The sequence below is a fragment of the Schistocerca gregaria genome, chromosome 1 (assembly GCF_023897955.1).
Source record: "Schistocerca gregaria isolate iqSchGreg1 chromosome 1, iqSchGreg1.2, whole genome shotgun sequence".
In the NCBI taxonomy this organism is placed as follows: domain Eukaryota; kingdom Metazoa; phylum Arthropoda; class Insecta; order Orthoptera; family Acrididae; genus Schistocerca; species Schistocerca gregaria.
In genome coordinates this window covers 703301896-703320495 of record NC_064920.1, presented here as the reverse complement: position 1 = coordinate 703320495, position 18600 = coordinate 703301896, and the positions used below count along the sequence as shown (strand labels likewise).

At 38.0% G+C, this 18600-nt stretch overlaps 1 protein-coding gene across 1 annotated transcript in view; it reads right to left on the bottom strand.

Moving 5' to 3' along the window:
- Positions 1-18600, bottom strand: part of LOC126365735 (splicing factor 1-like) — a 33274-nt gene that overhangs the window by 2325 nt on the left and 12349 nt on the right. Inside the window, exons 4-8 of the mRNA XM_050008188.1 lie at positions 7918-8070; positions 7733-7839; positions 7486-7652; positions 7073-7231; positions 4120-4260 (exon numbers count right to left, since the gene is read on the bottom strand). Of these exons, the coding sequence (XP_049864145.1) occupies positions 4120-4260; positions 7073-7231; positions 7486-7652; positions 7733-7839; positions 7918-8070 (727 nt within the window). The remainder of the gene's footprint in view (positions 1-4119; positions 4261-7072; positions 7232-7485; positions 7653-7732; positions 7840-7917; positions 8071-18600) is intronic.

Sequence of the window (18600 nt, the reverse complement as noted above, 5' to 3'; positions counted from 1 at the left end):
TGATCAACTAATACGATCTGTGATTGTTATTGTTCTCTCTTCTCCCTTTGATAAAGGATCACACACACACTTCCCTTTTGTTTCTTCATAGTGCAAGAAGCCATTTTGTGACGAGGCACAAAAACGTGTAAGTTTATGTAATATTTTGACTAATTATAAACAAATATTACTTAAAAGTGTTACTAATGTTTTACTTGAACACATCCTATATTCATGAAGTGAATGGCGTAAATAAATTAGGTAAATTTTAGAGAGGAACATTGGTGCAGAGGTGAACGCCATTGTTCTAAATGATAATGGCCAGAGTCATAATAAATATTTTAACATTTGCTAATTTTGACAAAAAATTAAAAATAAATGTAAATGTAGATTTCTTTTGATTGGTGGTTCTTTTGAAACAGTAATACTAGTTTTTTCTAATACTGAACAATATTCATGTAACGTGATTTCAGTTAGCTTTATGATACTCACTTAACGGATATTGCGAGAATCTCCTCAGCACTACATTTTCACAAAAGTAAAAATAACAACTAACAAAAGTAAACTGCAGCTGTATATCTGGAATATTGTGTGTTGGTGGTGACTTTTGATATACAAACAGCTTGTTGGGCAAACTAACTGCTAGAAGTACTGTAACTGAGTCCATGGCGTAAATAATTTTCCAGTTGTGAAGCAGGCAGAATAATACTAACTCCAACTTTACATAACAAACAAAAACCAACAATGGCACTCCCCTCTGCTCCAATGTTCCCCAATAAAATTTGCATAAACAGTTTATGCCATTCACTTCATGAATATAGGACGTGTTACAGTAAGACGTTGGCGACACTTGAGTAATATTTGATTATATTTAGTTTAAATATTACATGAAACTTACATGTTTTCATGCCTCATCACAAAATGGCTTCTTACACTACGAAGAAACGAAAGGTGAGAGTGAGAGTGAGAGTGAGAGAGAGAGAGAGAGAGAGAGAGAGAGAGAGAGAGAGAGAGAGAGAGAGAGATCCTTTAGCAAAGGGAACAGGGATTCCAATAACAACCACAGACCATATTAGTTGATCACATGGTCTTTTTGATTTTTCTGCAATAATATTCATTTGGTTGCAATGTCAGTTTTGTTATATTTGCGAAATTCTTTGATATTATTTTTTCAAATTACGTGGTGTACCACCACAGTGAGCGTAATCGAATTTATTCCTTGTCAGCATTCAGCACAAAGCACATATTATCTAAATACACATGGAAATTTGCTCCATGCTATTCCTACAGCTTATGAAAAAAAAAAAAAAAAAAAAAACCACACTGAGTTGTGAGGTGATGATCAAGGGCAGAAAAACAGTGTAGATACTTAATTATTGCAACACAGAATAGTGACTTCTTAGCTTGATGGCAACGCTGACATTCTGATACGCAACTGCAAGGCAGCAGAATTCGGATCCCCAATTTTGGAAACTATTGTTTTGTTTTAGTGTGTAAATTTGTTTAATCTTATTCTGACTGTGACACTATTTTTCAGAGGTTGGCACTACGATGTTGGTGAAGGTCTTTCCCTATTGGCAGCATGGTGAGAGAGGATTTTTTCCCCTCAGAGAGAGTGCATGTGCAGAGGTGAGAATAAGGAGTTGCTTGTGGGAGATTTGCCAGGCCACACCTCTCCTGGCTATGTCGTCGACTGGATACTGTAGATACAGCATGGCCAAGAAACACAAGACGAATGCTCACCTTTGCACTGTGTGGAACCCAAAGCAGTAAATATAATGGTAGCTTCTCAAGAATCATTGGAACGGTCCTGTACCCCCTTTGAATGCAAGAACAAGAAAGGCGAACTGCCGAATTTAGATATAAGCAGCAGTTGTGAGACAGGTGCCTGGCTATTAGACTTGGCAACAAAAGAGAAGAAGTAGTGAGCCATTAAAGTGCCTAGGTTGTTTAATAAACGTTCTAAAGTGTGTCAATGAATTGCTCAGTCTGAAATAACAGTTTGTGATAATTATCTTATTTGGAAGATCATTTTATTTGCTGATTTTAACACCGTTCTGGGATGCTCCAGTCAATGGTAATAACTTGCTTTCCTGAGCACAAATGTAGAATGCTATAAAGATGTGTAGTGAGAATGACCGCACCATAAGGTACTTAAGATCATCTGTGGAGTGAGGAACTATGAGTAAGTCACCAGAATGTATCCTACACGGAAATTCTGAACAACAGACACACCAACGTTTAGGCAAGAAAGTAAGATTTTTCTTTATCAAATATTAATTTTAAGAGTCCAGTTTTGGCATATAAATCATCAGGGGGGAGACTAAGTATCAGTAACGCTTTGCTACTACAGTAACGGTATGCAGTGAACTACACAGTAAAACCCTATTTTTACATTCCCACATTTTACGTTCATTTTATCGGTCCCAACAGAAGTCCTATCCTCTCAATATAATGCCTCCCATCATTAACAATACCATTTTACAACATCTCCTGCATTTCAAGTTTTCTTTGCTGTTATCATGAGCTTAAACACTGATTTTTCCTAAAGATTTGTGCAAAAATTACATTCCATTCCAGTTCACAGTCAGTCTTAGAACAAAGCAGAAAAAACAGACTATATGCAAAGTTGTTGAAAATTTAATGTAGTATTAGCATGGTAAGCAAGATTTTCATTGTTGGCTTGTTGGGTCACAGCTGCCTGTACTACAGGTTTGCAGTGTCTGGAAGGGTGGGAAAGTACGCTGATTCACTGCCTTAATGATAGTCACACTCACAATAGTGACTTGTAGCCACCTTTCTTTGCTCACTGTGTTTTATTTCAACACTAATTTAATTTCTCAGTCATTTATAGAAATAAACACTGCTTTTGAAGACAGTCATTTCTATAATGGGCTTTCAATTACTTCTGCATAAAACACACTAATTCGTGTGTGTGCGTATGTGAGTGTCTGGTTTGAGGTTTTCGGGCACTAAACAGCGTGGTCATCAGCGCCCAAACGCATGGAAACAGGAACACGTGTGGTGAATGGACAAAGATGGACAGCAAACAAGGAGAACGGCTAAAAGACACAGGCCTGACGCAGTTCCAAGTCCCCACATACAGAGGCAAAACAAGCTGAAAAGAATCACACTAAAAAAAGAAAGAAAACACAAGGAAAAGAGAACAGAAATCGAAGTGAAACAAGTAGGTAATCGTGACTGGCGAACCTCTTACCTAAAACCTGGGTGAGCCAGTCACCCAGCAACACATTAAAATCCTCTCCCTAAAATCCGAGGCAACAAATTGGACAGGACACAAAACCGTTAAGACCTTAACCACAGTCGTTGCGTCGTCTTGCAAAATAGAGGGCAAATCCGATGGCAAGGAAACCACTGCCCTCTGGTCAGAGAATAAAGGACAGTCAAGTAAAATGTGGCGGACACCTTACAATACTGTATGTAATGGGCTACTGTAGCTTGATTGTGACTACTTCTAATATTTTGATATAATTCCCACTTTGTTCTACTGATATCCTTATCCCACTAGTCAGCCACCCGGGCTGACCATTACTGCTAGTACCCCGTTTAGAATGTTCTAATGGAAAGCAACTCTCAAAGAGGATGAGAAATGTGTTAATAACCACAGCGGACCTTTTATGCTTGTGATATTACTATTATGAAAATCTTTCAACGTATATGCACACAGCAGCAGCTGTTTGTTGTATTAAGGACACTTGTGTTTATAAAACTTGTTCCGTAGATCATGAATACCACACTTCGTAATGATGTGGAACGTGTCAAGTTAATAAAAGGTGTCTATAGAAGATATTACATTACACAAAATATTACACCACACTTAATATTTTTATTTTATTTTTGGTGGGTGTTGGGGAAACTACCCACTTACTATATCCAAAAATTCTTCTAATGAGTACAAGGAGATGCCATTAAAAAAGGGCCAAAAAGGGAGAGGGAGAAGAGGTAATGGTAGTAAGTGTAATCAAATCTAAAATTTACAAAGCATTTTAACTACAGAACATTGTTGATTAATACGAGAGCTCATGGATAGTATTTTATAAACTTCTCACATACTTCACAGTGCATTCAAATAAATTCTAAAAAATGATCACTGCTGCTTATAATGAAAAACAATTTTACCTCTTCATCAATCTTATTTTTATCTCCAGTGGTGGCTCCAGTTGCACCAGGTCTTTTCTGCCTGCAATCTCTTGCTATATGACCTGCTCCACCACAGCTTGTGCACACAATGTTGTTTGTTACATTGGGTTTATCTGGGCACTGTAAAAAGGAAATATATTTTACCACACAATCCAGTCAACTTCACTCATGCTTACAATGAATTCCTGATGTAATAATCATTTAAACAGCATGGTCACAACTGCTTGACAATTTCCTCATCTTGTCAAAGAAGTTCCTCAATTAAATTTATAGACATCAATCAATATTATGTTACTACATGTTGATATTACTGTAGAATTCATTAAGAGGATCCCTTTATCCAATCTTTAAGTCCAAGGATCAGGCCTGGCAGTCAAGACGTAAATCAGTTGATGGAAAACCAAGATGCCACAGAATCATAGCCCAGTAGGACACTGGATTTTTTAATCTGCAATTTAACCTAGCCTTCACGTTTCAGTGATACATGGAGATACCAGAAATGACGTGGTTCAGATTCCATGTTAAGCTGATGGTCCCCTTTCCCTGGTTGGATAACTGGGATAGATTAGGGACATGCACATCACGGAAGTGGTGTCCAATTGAAAGACTTGCACTAGACCAGTGAATCACACCAAATAATAATAATAATAATAATAATAATAATAATAATAATAATAATAATATGAAGAAGAAGAAGAACTGTGCTTTTTGCTTTTAAAACTGGTATTTTGTAACATTCTCCACCTTCCACCATCTGAACATTTCTGCAAAACCAAATTTTCTTCAAACCAGACATTTGTGGCCTCTGCAAAGAACCTCAAAAAGCTATCATACAGTCATACTGCAATTATACAGACTCAATTATTTACACAGCTGACAAATTGATCTAACATGACTTTCTGGTTTTTAACTTTGTAACTGAACAAATAGCACTAGATAATATTTCTCATTTGTGAAACAGCTTGTCAGTGGTGGAAGGTCATATTAAACATTACAAAAAATTTTGTCGTAATTGAGTCACACACTTAAGGCAAGCCAGTAAATTTCAAAGTTACCCACATATTCAAACAAATGAGAAGGAAGCAAGTGTTAAAATTAAATACACCACAAACCACACAATCCAGTCATCACACTGCTGTTTTTAACACCAATGAGTAGAGGAATCAAATTTGGGACCAAATTATTTGATAAACATCCTCAGTGTAACAACTTATTGTTAAATTATTGCTTCCAATTACTATTCTTTGTGTATAAAGCTAGAAATATCATTAAAAACTGCTTATACACTTTAAGTCTCAAATGAAAGCTACAAATAACAAAACAAATGGTTCAAATGGCTCTGAGCACTATGGGACTCAACTGCTGTGGTCATTAGTCCCCTAGAACTTAGAACTACTTAAACCTAACTAACCTAAGGACATCACTCACATCCATGCCCGAGGCAGGATTCGAACCTGCGACCGTAGCAGTCGCAAAGTTCCGGACTGCGCGCCTAGAACCGCGAGACCACCGCGGCCGGCCACACAAAACAGCCAAGTATATTATGGAAAGGGTAGACTGCTCCTCACCACATATCGGAGACACAGTCGCAGACAGGCAAAACAGAAAGACTGCTACACATCCAAACTTTTGGCCAAGAGCATGCATGTGCACACATACATAAGATCGGTCTCCTGCCACCGTCTAGAAACAGTTATCTCTCCAGCATGTCTCTTGAGTCCCCAACCATCTCCCACATACCCACCATCCAGTCACAAGGTAGCACTCGTCTCATGACTCAGTATCACCCAGGGCTTGAGCAATATGAACTGCATTCAATGTCAGGGTTTCAAATAATTCTTGTAGTGACCTGTAGTGAAGAATATTCTACCCACTATCTTTCCCACCTGTCCCAGAATGACATTCTACTGCCCACCGAAAATTTACAGTTTTCTTGTCCAACCCTACTCCATCCCTGCTCCAAACTCCCTGCAACATGGCTCTTATCACTGCAATAGACCTAGACGCAAGACCTGTCCTATACATCCTCTATAACACTATCTATTCCAACCTGGTCACAACCATCTTTTATCCCATCAAAGACAGGGCTACCTGAGAAAGCAGCCATGTGATCTACCAACTAAGTTGCAACCACTGTGCTGCTTTCTACTTGGGCATGACAACCAACATGCTGTCTGTCCGCAAAAATGGGCACTGGCAAATTGTTACTGAGAGACAGCAGACCCACCCAGTTGCTGTATATGCTGCCAACACGATGTACATATCCCCCTTCCCTGCCCTCACTCCAGTGCCACACAGCCTTCTATTCAGCTACTAGTCTTTTGCCCTTCTCTACTTATCTCCTTTTCTGCCCTCCTTCCACTCCCCACCCCCACACCCCTCAAAAAAAAAAAAAAAAAAAAAAAAAAAAAAAAAAAAAAAAAAAAAAAGCACCTAACTGCACCATGCCCCTACACACAACACACACAACACTATTATTTTCTTAATGTTATTTTTATTCCATCCTGGACTTTCCATTGTTCAAAATGACCAAGAGCTACATAATGTCTGGCAGCCATGAAATTGCAATGCACAGAAATACATGCTAAACATCAACTATTTAGAACTAGACATACTCCACTATAAACTACGGAGTGAGACAAGAAGCAAAATATTCAAATATTACTCGGCACTGTGTCTTTAACAGTGTTATCAGTGATTGTTCTCCCATTTCCAGTTTTTGAAATTTTTCTGCATCAGTCTCTCACTAATTTTCATGTGTCATTTCATTATTTAATCTGATGTGGTGGTGTTTCAAGTGCAGTATCGAATAAAGCAGTTTTTTTGGGAAGTTCTTATTTTACAAAATTCTGTGAACTTTAACCTATTTCAAGTTTACCATTACATCACAAGCAGAGATCACAGAAACAGAATTACAAATCAAAGTGCGTACCATCCATGATTTGTGGTCAGAAGCACCACAGTTGGTACACCTTGGCCCTTCATTCTCTCTCAGGGTACCATTTAGTAACGCTAGCTCACGGAGTTGCATTCTCCTTAAATCATTCTGTCCTTCAGGAACTTCTACTCCCTGTCTTATTATCTCTTTTATCTGCAAGCAAGAGCACAAGTTAGATTACAAGTAGCATCAGTAATAGGTATGGTAAAAACATGAGAACCAAACCTGTGCCAATTTTTTCACATGGGTAATACACAGAAACAATAGAACAATATACAGATGTCCATATTGGCAATTTCTTATCCCTTGAGATAGTCAACTATAATTATCTTTTCTGTAGTTATAGATCTTTATTACACAATGTTTCCTGTATACTTCAAAAGTAAAATGAGCCACAATGATATTACCTTGTCAACTGCTTTTTTGACAGCTTCTGGATTGTTAGCTGTGACATACGCATGTAATGGTTCATCTTCTCCAGGGAGAGGCTGGCCATCCTTCCGGCCAACTTTTCCCTCTTTTACAGAACCTTTGCCACGAATAATTATTTTTGCCCCCGTATCACGTTCCATGGCTGTAAGAAATATAATCCATCATTTTGCTGCAAAAAGCTACAATATATGGAAAATAATATACCTAATGAAACATACTTACATTTTAGGGTGTTACCTCGTGGGCCAATTAATAAACCCACGAAATTGATGTCTGGATGATCATCCTGAGGAATCATTACTTTGTCACTTACGCGGATAATTGGTGGTCTACAAAAATAAATTTTCATTGTTAATTACAAACATTCAATCTTAGAGATGAATAACTACTATGAGAAATACACATACTTGTAATCAGCAGGTGGTTTGAAATCTGGATTGAGTGTCAGCATTTTTTGTATGAGATGATGCCTTTCTTCTTCCAATTTTTTCCTCGTTCTATACTCCCTTGTATTGAGTCTCTTGCCATCACTGCTGTAAATGGGTTCTGGAGATGGAGATCTGAAAACAAGTTGAAGCAATTAGTTCTAATCTTCAGTAATATAAAAACACTATCCGAATATCAACATAAGCATGCATTAACTTAAGAACCAGACATTCTGAATACAGAATATTCCCACCAAGTACAAAAGATTAAGCACCATATTTCTATATGCAAAGCACACTCTTAGTAAAAAACGGAATAGCAATATGACAAGAGGTGTAATTGAGAAGGCCAAAAACATCGATCACATTTAAGAAAATGAAAGTCAAGCAAACTTAATATTGTTATTAAAACTTTCTCTGTTTGGAGTGGAAGAGTCTTGCTGTCCATATTTTGTAAACATGGTTCACACATCTCATTTTTCATGAACTAATATTTCACATTTCTCATCTCTTCCTAACTAACATTATACAGTACATACTCCTAACATTTGCAAAGTGTTTGAATCACAATTGTACCAAGACTAAAGGGACAATTTTGAAGTCATGTTGTTAAACACAATAGATGTTGAAACACGACGACTCAGTCATATTGCGTATGTTTGTAGATGAGCTGCACTTTTTTTTTATGAAAAGTGTCTTTGAAATGGCAAAACAGTGATTTTTTGTAATGTGAAGAAGTGAAAGAGAAACAAAATTGATTGAAAACAATGAAATTCCTGTGCTATTCTTAGCACAGACAACTATTTTATCTTTAAAGTGAAGAAGGAACAGAGGCACTTCATTCAGTGAGACCACAAAAATATTTAAAAAATATCTTGATGAAGGTTAAAAAATACTCCGTATAATACTGCAAAACTTTACAGTCATCCTCCATTACAGAAGATATTTTATTGGTATGATAGCAGAACCAACATGTCAGTATCCTAAGAAGACACGTTTTGAATAGAGAACAACTTGTTACAACCACATCAAAGGCTTGCCCTGCAGCTGTACAATGACTGGTAGTTACTTATTCACAATTTATGTTTGAAATTTACAGCACCACTCCTGGAATACTGCATTCCTTTTCAGCTAGCAATCTGGTTGTTATAAGAAGAAGAAACTTCTTTAATGACTACCACACCATTGCAGAACAAGCTTCATGAAAGTAAATGAAAAGTTTCCATAGAAAGAAAAAATATCAATTCATGTGACAATTCAGTCTAACCTTCATCACATCGAACATAGATAAGGAAAAACTTTTTATTCAGGATTAGAAAAAATGGCTAACAAAAACCTCCATACTTTACTGACAACCGTGATGTAACGATTATTACGATCACTGTTTTCGAACCATAAACTAATGAGTCATCAGTACCCTTACACAAAATAGATTAAAAGAAGAAAATCTCTAAAGCCAACAAAGAATGATATATGAAAAAGAAAACAATTTAAAATACATCATCAATCCAACTAAGGTCACAAAAGAGATAAAATAAGAGAAACACCACAGTGTAACTGTCAATAACATCTATTACAAAATAGTAGGACAAAAACAGTTAACTTCCTACATTGCACAGAATATAATAAAAAACGTACAATATAGTACCTAATCCCTGTTGGTCCATTACGGCCAGAGGACATCGGCTCTTAGTACTTTTAAATTCAATAACTTCACCAAAAGCTGTACACTTAAAGATATTTTATTTTATTCTGAAAGCAACCAGTTTCGGCAATTTATTTTGCCATCTTCAGGTCCCATACCCTTTTGTTCAAATCAACAAACTCACCATAAAGCGCCGTAAAACTAGATATCGTGAATTCCAATCGTTGTGCAGCTCATTCATGCTAGTTGGAATTCACGATATCCAGTTTTATGGCACTATACAATAAGTTCGTTTATTTGAAAAAAAAGCATATGGGGCCTGAAGATGTCAAAATGAACTGCTGAAACTGGGGGCCTTCAGAACAAAATAAAAATCTTAAAGTGTACGGCTGTCGTAAGTTTATTGAATTGAAAAATACAGTACCTATGTCTGCCATTTCTCAGCTTAGTAAACGTATTCTGTTGTTTGTGTTACATGTATTGTCTGAATCAAGGTACTCTATGATGCTTGCCCTATCACAAAATACCACAGATGGCAGCATCTGTTGCTCATATTGGGGAGAAAGGTAAGATCACATGCTACGCAAACAATCTCTATTGTTGTCTGCTACATGCTTTATGGGCAAAATATTTTCAAGATGGCCTTGTGTGTTGAGCAAACAGTTTTTTTTTGTTAAAGACTAGTGGTTCAGCACTTGATCAACAAATTTCTAATTTTGAAAGCAGTGACAAAAGATATTTGTTTCATTACTTTTTGCTGTAAATGTACATACTGTCTATTGTACAAATGTAACTGTCAGAACAAACTAGGGAATGGCAGATTAGACATAATTATGTTTAATTATAATAAAAAAGGCTGTTACAGACACCAGCAACCACTATTGGGCAACATCCGATTTTGGAGAAAACGAAGTGGTGGTAGAAAGTTAGTTTTTTCCCATTTTCACGATGACTGTAAATTCATAATTTTATACAAAAAGATATGGGCCAACAATATGTTTAATTCATTATTGAATTGGAAGAGATTGGTGAACAAAGTGTGGTGAAACAAGCACTGTATCACTGCGCGAGGTACAGAAGTGAGCGAGTGTGCTGGGACTTATAAATCAGTTCACTACTGTTAGTGTCACATCACCATAAAGTGCCTGTGCATAGCATACTAAGTATTGCACCATAATATAAAAGTGAAAATAAAAATTAAAGTAACTTTTCCAAACTTTGTCAGTCTTTGCTTCAGTATATTAATGTTAAAACTGTTAAATCTCAGAGGATCAGATGATTAAGTTCTGGTAAATAAATTATTTTAAGAAAAAAGAAGTCGTGCTAAACAAAGAAGCTAGAAAGATAAAAATTGTTCAGAATGTGCTAATCTAAATCTTAACCAAAAGTTGTAAGTATCAATTTGATCAAAGCAATGTTTTGGGCAAAACTGGCATTTTTTTTAAGGCTTTGAATATTAACTCAGAAAGAAGAAAATTCGTATGTAACCTCAGTCAGGTAAAAATCCTATACATGTGACACTCAGCTACCTCTATTAGTTTTCAAGTTATTTATTATAAACTAAATTTGAAACACGGAGTACCTTATAGTCTTCACAGGTTTGCTGCCAGATCACGTTGTGCAAATTCCACAATATTTCTTCAGAGCAACTGCCCGACATCTTCAGGTGGTTCAACCTTGTTGGTGGCTAGGCACGACTGACGGTATTCGCACGTCAACGCACCGTTTCTCGAACACGTGCATGAAGAATGCGCAGGAGAGGAAATCGTTCATGCGCAATGATTTGCAGACAGATGGTGCCATATTCAAACTCCCTCTGCCAAAAATTGCAGAGCGGCTCTCCTGTGCGTGCACTGTATGCTGTGTTTGCCAACAGTGCGACCAGACATTACTCACCAATGACCATACTAGACCAATGTTATGAGGGGCCTGTTATCAAAGAATCTGGATTTTCGCATCGGGATTTAATAGCAGCCAATGCAGGGTTCCAGTCTGTCCTCAGTTGAAATCCCGCATCCTTGTTGATGAGATTATCAGCTGCACGAATATGTATTGCTTCCTTAATGACGCAAAAATACATTTGTGGTGTGGTCACATGGACTTCATGCTCTACCTACGTTTCTTCAGCATCTGAATTCACTGCATCCAAGTACAAACTTCAAAATGGAAGCGGAAAAAGAAGGTACTTAACCTTTTCTTGATGTTTTGATACAAAGGAAAGCAGATGGAACCTTGGGACACAGCATCTACAGCAAGCCAACGCATATGGATCTATATCTACAGGCCACAAGCTGCCATCATCCTGCACAATGCGGTACTGCAATACATATGTTAGTTCATAGAGCACATGTGCTATCCGATCCTTAAAGCCTGCCGAGTGAGCTAAACATTTGAAGACAGTGTTCCGACAAAATGGTTATTCTGAGAGACAGATACATAATGCATTCAGGCCCAGGCGAGTTCAATCTATGGAGTACAATGAAGATACGAAGACACCCACCACTTTGGCCTTTTTGCCGTGTTTTGGTGCCATGTCATAAAGAATAGGAAGAGTCCTCTGAAGATATGGAATTAAGTGTCTTTTTTCAACCATCTGCAAAACAGAGAAACCTGTTGGGTTCAGTTAAGAAAGAACTTGGCCTGAATTTATGAAAAGACAGAAGTTTTATCCCCGGCATCATCTTTCTGGGACTGCGTCATTAAGCAAGCAATACATACTCATACAGCCAATAATCTCATCAACAAAGATGTGGAATTTCACCTGAGCACAGCCTGGAACCCTGCATTGGCTGCTATTAAATGCAAAAATCCAGATTCTTCAATAACAGGCCCGTCGTAACATTGGTCTCGTACAGCCATTGGTGAGTAACGTCTAGCTGCACTGTTAGCAAACGCAGCATACAGCGCATGCACAGGAGAGCTGCTCTGCGATTTTCAGCACCATCTATCTGCAAATCATTGCACATATGCGATTTCTGCGCCTGCGCATTCTTTGCATGTGTATTCTAGAAACAGGGCATCGGCATGCGGATACCGTCAGTTGTACCTAACCATTAGCAAAGTTGGTTCAACTGAAGATGTCCGACTGTTGCTCCAAGGAAATATTGTGGAATTTGCACAATGTGATATGGTGGTAAACCTGTGAAGACTATTTACAACACATCCGCAGGAAAGCTTGAATAGTCACAAAGACTACCTTATTCATAAAAGATTATGTATCATTTGTACTTGTTATAGATAGTTCTAATTACAGCACTTGATTAAACTGATGAAATAATAAAGCTGTACCAAGTTTCAAGATTTTAGTGCAAGTCATTACAAGCAATCGAAAAGAGGCAGTTCACATCACTTTCCACTGTTAGTTCCGTTCTAAAAATTCTAGCTGGCAGAAATTGAATGCAGTTGAGCTAAAATTTTTTCAGTAACTAAACCAAGTTTAACTCCATTCATATAAAAATTAAGAAAACTGAACTATTAAATGCCAGAGATATTAATGTATATAAAAAAAGGGAACATTTATTTGCTGCTACATGTGCCTAGAGCTGTTGTTAGCACATGTTTCGTTTGGTGTGCACTGTGCCCATATATAAATACAACCAGGGGCCTTAAGAAGAGAGACTTCACACCAAAATATGAACCTGTCAGCATCAGTCAAATGCCTGTATATGCTGTGTCTCTGATGACATGACAGCCAGATAGCTACCAAAAGCATTTTTGATAAACATAGGAAGTGAACTAGCGAAGACTGTACACCATCCTGGACTGCCTAGTTTTCAGGGAAGTAACTGTGTGTGCTGCCCCGCAATATTAACATAAGCACATGGCAAGTGGTGAAATCATTTTCCGCTTTTAAGGCGAGCAATTGACTTTGATGATGAGAAGCCGGGGTAATAGAACATTTTACGTGGAACTTATTCTGGAGGTCATCTCTGAACTGCTAATAGTGCTGTTTCCAATAGGGACATCGTCATGAATAATAATGTGTTTGTGTGTGTGAATTTTTACTAAATATATTAATCAGTTTAATCACAGTTCAAAACCTATTTATAGTTTTAGTTCCTGATTCCGCTGAGTAAAATAGCGAATAGGAACATTTTCTTTCAGTAAATCCAATGTGTAATGTGGCCTTGCAGACTGGCAATTATGGTCAGTATGTTCTCCATCACTTTATGGCTGACTGCAAAAATTCTTTTCACACTCTTGTAAACAGCAAAGCTTTATACACTAAATTCATCTGCTGCCCACATAAGAAAGCCTGGTTATATCAACTAACTCAAAATAGCTCACCTGTAAACAGACTCAGTGAAGGACACTGCCCTAAATTGATTCCATCTACAGAAGTGTCAAAATCGCATTGGAGAAAATGCAAGGTTTGTGCATGATCAAGCAAGTCAAGATCTGGGAAAGTGGCAAGAAAAGATACCCAGTGATGTGGGACTTTTTTTTAAAAAACTGCTTCAAAATGTTTCATATTAAAGCAAGTGTAAGAAATTAATTTTCACTAAGTAACCACATTTTCAAACAATTTTATTTATAGTACCAATATCTTCTAATTCTATCTCCATTTAGGAAATTAAAGGCAAAGAATATTTCTTCTTGTGAAAACAGAACATATTTGTTTCAATGTTAAAAAGCCATGTTTCTTTGCAGTACTTTGTAGAAAAAGACCACTCTTTCAAATGCAATGCAATTAATTGACTTAAGTTCTGTGCAGCAGGACCTGCAACATGAACTTCAGAAAAACTGGGGAAAAAACCCCAGCATCTACCAGTTGAAAGATACCCTAGCTACCCAGTCTGCACTGTTATGATAGCTGGTGGACTAATAATAATGGATAACCCAGCCATGCTGCTACAAGCTCAGCTTTCTCTCCTAATATGTCATGAAGCCCAAATGTGCAGAACCTTAAAACTTAGACTACATTTTTCACATTATTATTTACAGTAGGGGGTGGGTGGGTCGTATGGGAGAGACCACACCTCACGTCAGAAAAAAATTTTTACTCAAAATTTGAGGCATCAACACTTGTGTGGATCCTATCATTGTAAGAGAAAGATATGTTCATGCTAAAATGCCCGAATAATTTATATAATGGCTATACTGTTGTGAGCAACATGAGGTAAGCCATGGTCGCACTGTAGATTTCACTATCTGTGGCTTATTGCCCCTCATGTCCTGCCAATGAGCCCCTCACCAACACATGGCCCATAATGTCATGTACCACCTGGCTAAACAGAGTAGGTCAGAGACAGTGGAGGTAACATTAACAAGTTCTTTTCCTTAGATTTCCACACATGTCCTGGCACCCAGCAATAAGTTTCTTCTGCCTCTGAAAGAGAACATGATAATGGATTATGATGTTAGAATTTTTAGGCACATCACACTGAAGTATTTACGCACAGATCCCATTCTTAAAATTGGGAAGACAAACTTAACAGAACAAGACAACCCTGGACCATCCAGTTCAGTGCTGACAGAAGAGCAAATATAATTCTGTATACTAGAAAGAAAACTGCTCTGGAATCACTATCATGAGAGTATTATCAAGAAAGCACATTTAGGCCACATGACTGAGCAGTTGACAGAAGTCGTCATGTTTGGACACATCAGCGTCAACCGTAAAAAAGTTTCCATGTGTCAATTTTGAACTCATAAAATTTATTTAAACAATGTAATGCGCGTAAAGGCCTTCCCACTTCAATTGTAAAATTAATTTGGGCCACTTTACGAAGTATAGAGATCCTATATTCCAATCTTTTCTTTGGGTATTAATTCCATAAAGTGGTAGGATTATGAACAACTTTTACACACTGATCCCAAATGGCCTCATGACCCATGGAATATTGTTGAACAAACATACCAATGGTTGTAGAATAATGTAGATAGATACTAGCAATTTTGGGGATTCTATGAAGCTACATTAACTAAAAGTGTGTAAATGTGTAAAATGTTGTTTTTTGTCATAGAAAGAAACTATTATTAATCAAATGGATCAGATTTATATATGAGAGTCACTTTGTACACTACAAAACTGAAGAATGATAATTCTTTCACTAAAGTATTTAATTTTTTCTAAAAACACACCACTATTCCTTGATAAGTTTTTCCTGTTTATATGCTGCCATCAACTATGTAAGGTATACAGCAATACAACCACCATTACAATACATCAAATGTCAGTTAACAAAAACATACCCAAGATAAACTGCGCAGAAATGTCTTAACTGGCCTTCAAAATCATTTAGCAAGTATTGGTTGTCAAGTTTTAAGAATCGTTTGGTCATTCCAATAAAATTTTTATCAAACACTGTGTTTTGTGTACTGAGAGTATCACATGGCACCTGACTGGAAATGTCTTCTACTCAGAATTTATGCAATTATTTTAACCACTGACTCAACAGTTTCATCTGCAAAGGAGAAGTATAGCACACCTGAGACAAAATGGAAAAGCAGGAGGTGAACCAAAAATTCCTTTACTACAAAAAGTTATACAGAGCATTTTTGTCACTCCCTAAGTAATAAGATGAATGCCGGAACTACTACTCCCTGATTTTCTTTATGTCTCTAATGTAGCCATCATCTCTCTTCTTTTTAAAATAATTTTTAAGGATTAATCTAATAGTCAATACATGCATTCTCGGCAATCAATCCTAAATAAAAGTGAAGCGTATGTAGAAAATTTGTACAGAAGACGTGACTTATCCTATGCGTTTCATCAACAGTAACTGCATGCTTAAAAATCCATCTCTAATGGTGGACACACTAATATAAATTAACCACAGAAATTTATGTTAGATTTCTGCCAGTACAAGCTGAAAATTTTCAAACACTTCCTACCATTTCATATCCTTATGTTTTTGCATCTTACAAACAGCAATATGTTAGAAGTTTGATGTTGTGGAGAATGATAAGATATGGCAGTGAACTTCCTCAATTTTTCCTGTGTGTATTTGCCATGGGGGGGGGGGGGATTTGTGGTAAATCACAGAAGAATTAAGAAGAATACAAAGAGATTCAAGTCAGGAACAAGCCAACAATTTTCCAATGGACAAAAGTTAAACAGTAATGACATCTGATTTTTTTTATTCATTTGCTCAATTTTATGTGAAGTAAGGGAGACGCTACTGCAATCTGTAATAGTTTCAATGTAACTATATGAAAAATAAGTCAACAAGGTTTGTGTTGGCGAGATATTATGTTGTTTAATGAGGTGTACAGTTTTTAAAACATGCTATAATGAGCAGTTTCATAAAATCCTGAGCACACTGGTGACAACACAACCACAAAACATCATAAGTTACAGGTAAAATAAAAGTAAGTAAAGGCTATAGCGTTGCTTGTACCTAGGAGCGGGAGTCGTCTGGGGGAGGGGAGGGGGCAGCGGGAGTCGTCTGGGGGAGGGGAGGGGGGCAGCGGGAGTCGTCTGGGGGAGGGGAGGGGGCAGCGGGAGTCGTCTGGGGGAGGGGAGGGGGCAGCGGGAGTCGTCTGGGGGAGGGGAGGGGGCAGCGGGAGTCGTCTGGGGGAGGGGAGGGGGCAGCGGGAGTCGTCTGGGGGAGGGGAGGGGGCAGCGGGAGTCGTCTGGGGGAGGGGAGGGGGCAGCGGGAGTCGTCTGGGGGAGGGGAGGGGGGAGGGGAGGGGGAAGGGGGACGGGGCAGATTCCCCATTTCTAGATTTCCAAAATGCATTAAACACAGTGCCTTCTTGTTTTCCACTGTAGAAGAGCAATTCGAGTATGGTGATTGCATCAACACGATCAATCACCTGTTCATAATGCATGGCCTGTGGCAGAGTGGATGCATGACAATAACATCCCTGTAATGGCCTGGCCCGCACAGAGTCCTGACCTGAACCCTATATAACACCTCTGGAATGTTTCGGGACACCGACTTTGTGCCAGACCTCATCAACTGACACTGATACCTCTCCTCAGTGCAGCACTTCGTGAACAATGGGCTGCCATTCCCCAAGAAACCGTCCAGCACCTGACTGCCTGCGAGAGTGGAAGCTGTCATCGAGGCTAAGGGTGGTCCAACACCATATTGAATTCCAGCATTACCAATGGATGGCATCACGAACTTTTAATCCATTTTCAGCCAGGTGTCTGGATACTTTTGATCACATAGTGTATTATTTAGGTAGATTCAGCAATTTCTATAATACTGCTCCTAATTACCCTGTTTACGTTACAACCTACACCTAAATTTCCTTCCTTCTCTGTTTCTCTTACTTATTCATTGCACTTCTGATGATCTTTTGATATCCCACTTGATCTTCACTCCCCTTCCAATTTCACAAACTTATCTCTAGGTCATGGAGTTCCACTATTTTCTACCCCTAAATGCACGAGGCCTGTTCAAAAAGTAAGGCGACTTCGAAGTGGGTGGGCAATGTAATTTGATTATCAATTTTATTGTTATGTTTGTACACCTGTTCCAAACATACATTCACAGTTTCTAGTGTACAGCATCATTTGTTTTTGACAGATAGAAAGGTTAGACATGTTTTAGCATGCTCGGCGATTTTAGATTATTATAAAAAATAGAACAACGAATTTTTTTCAGATTTTGTGTGAGAAATGGAATCACGTGCTCTAAAACACTTGAAATGTTGTCAGTGGCATACGGTGAGTCTGCTCTCAGTAAAAAAAATGTTTGCAAGTTGTACAAACTCTTCCAAGATGGCCGAGAAGATGACAATGACCAACCTCACTCTGGGTGGTCATCAACAGATGATAACATCGAAGCTGCTGTTCAGAAAAATGTTTTGGAAAATCGTTGAATTACCGTAAGAAAAGCTGCCGACGATGTTGGCATATCGGTCAGCTTGTGTCATACAATTTTTTCCAGATGCTTTGGACATGAGACGTGTTTCAGCAAAGTTTGTTCCAAAACTTTGCAATTCTGATCAGGAGAGCCATCATGTGAGCGTCACTTAGGACCTCTTGAATGACGTCAATGATGATCCTGATTTGCTCAAAATGGTCGTAACTGGTTATGAAACATGGGTTGAAGGTTATGACG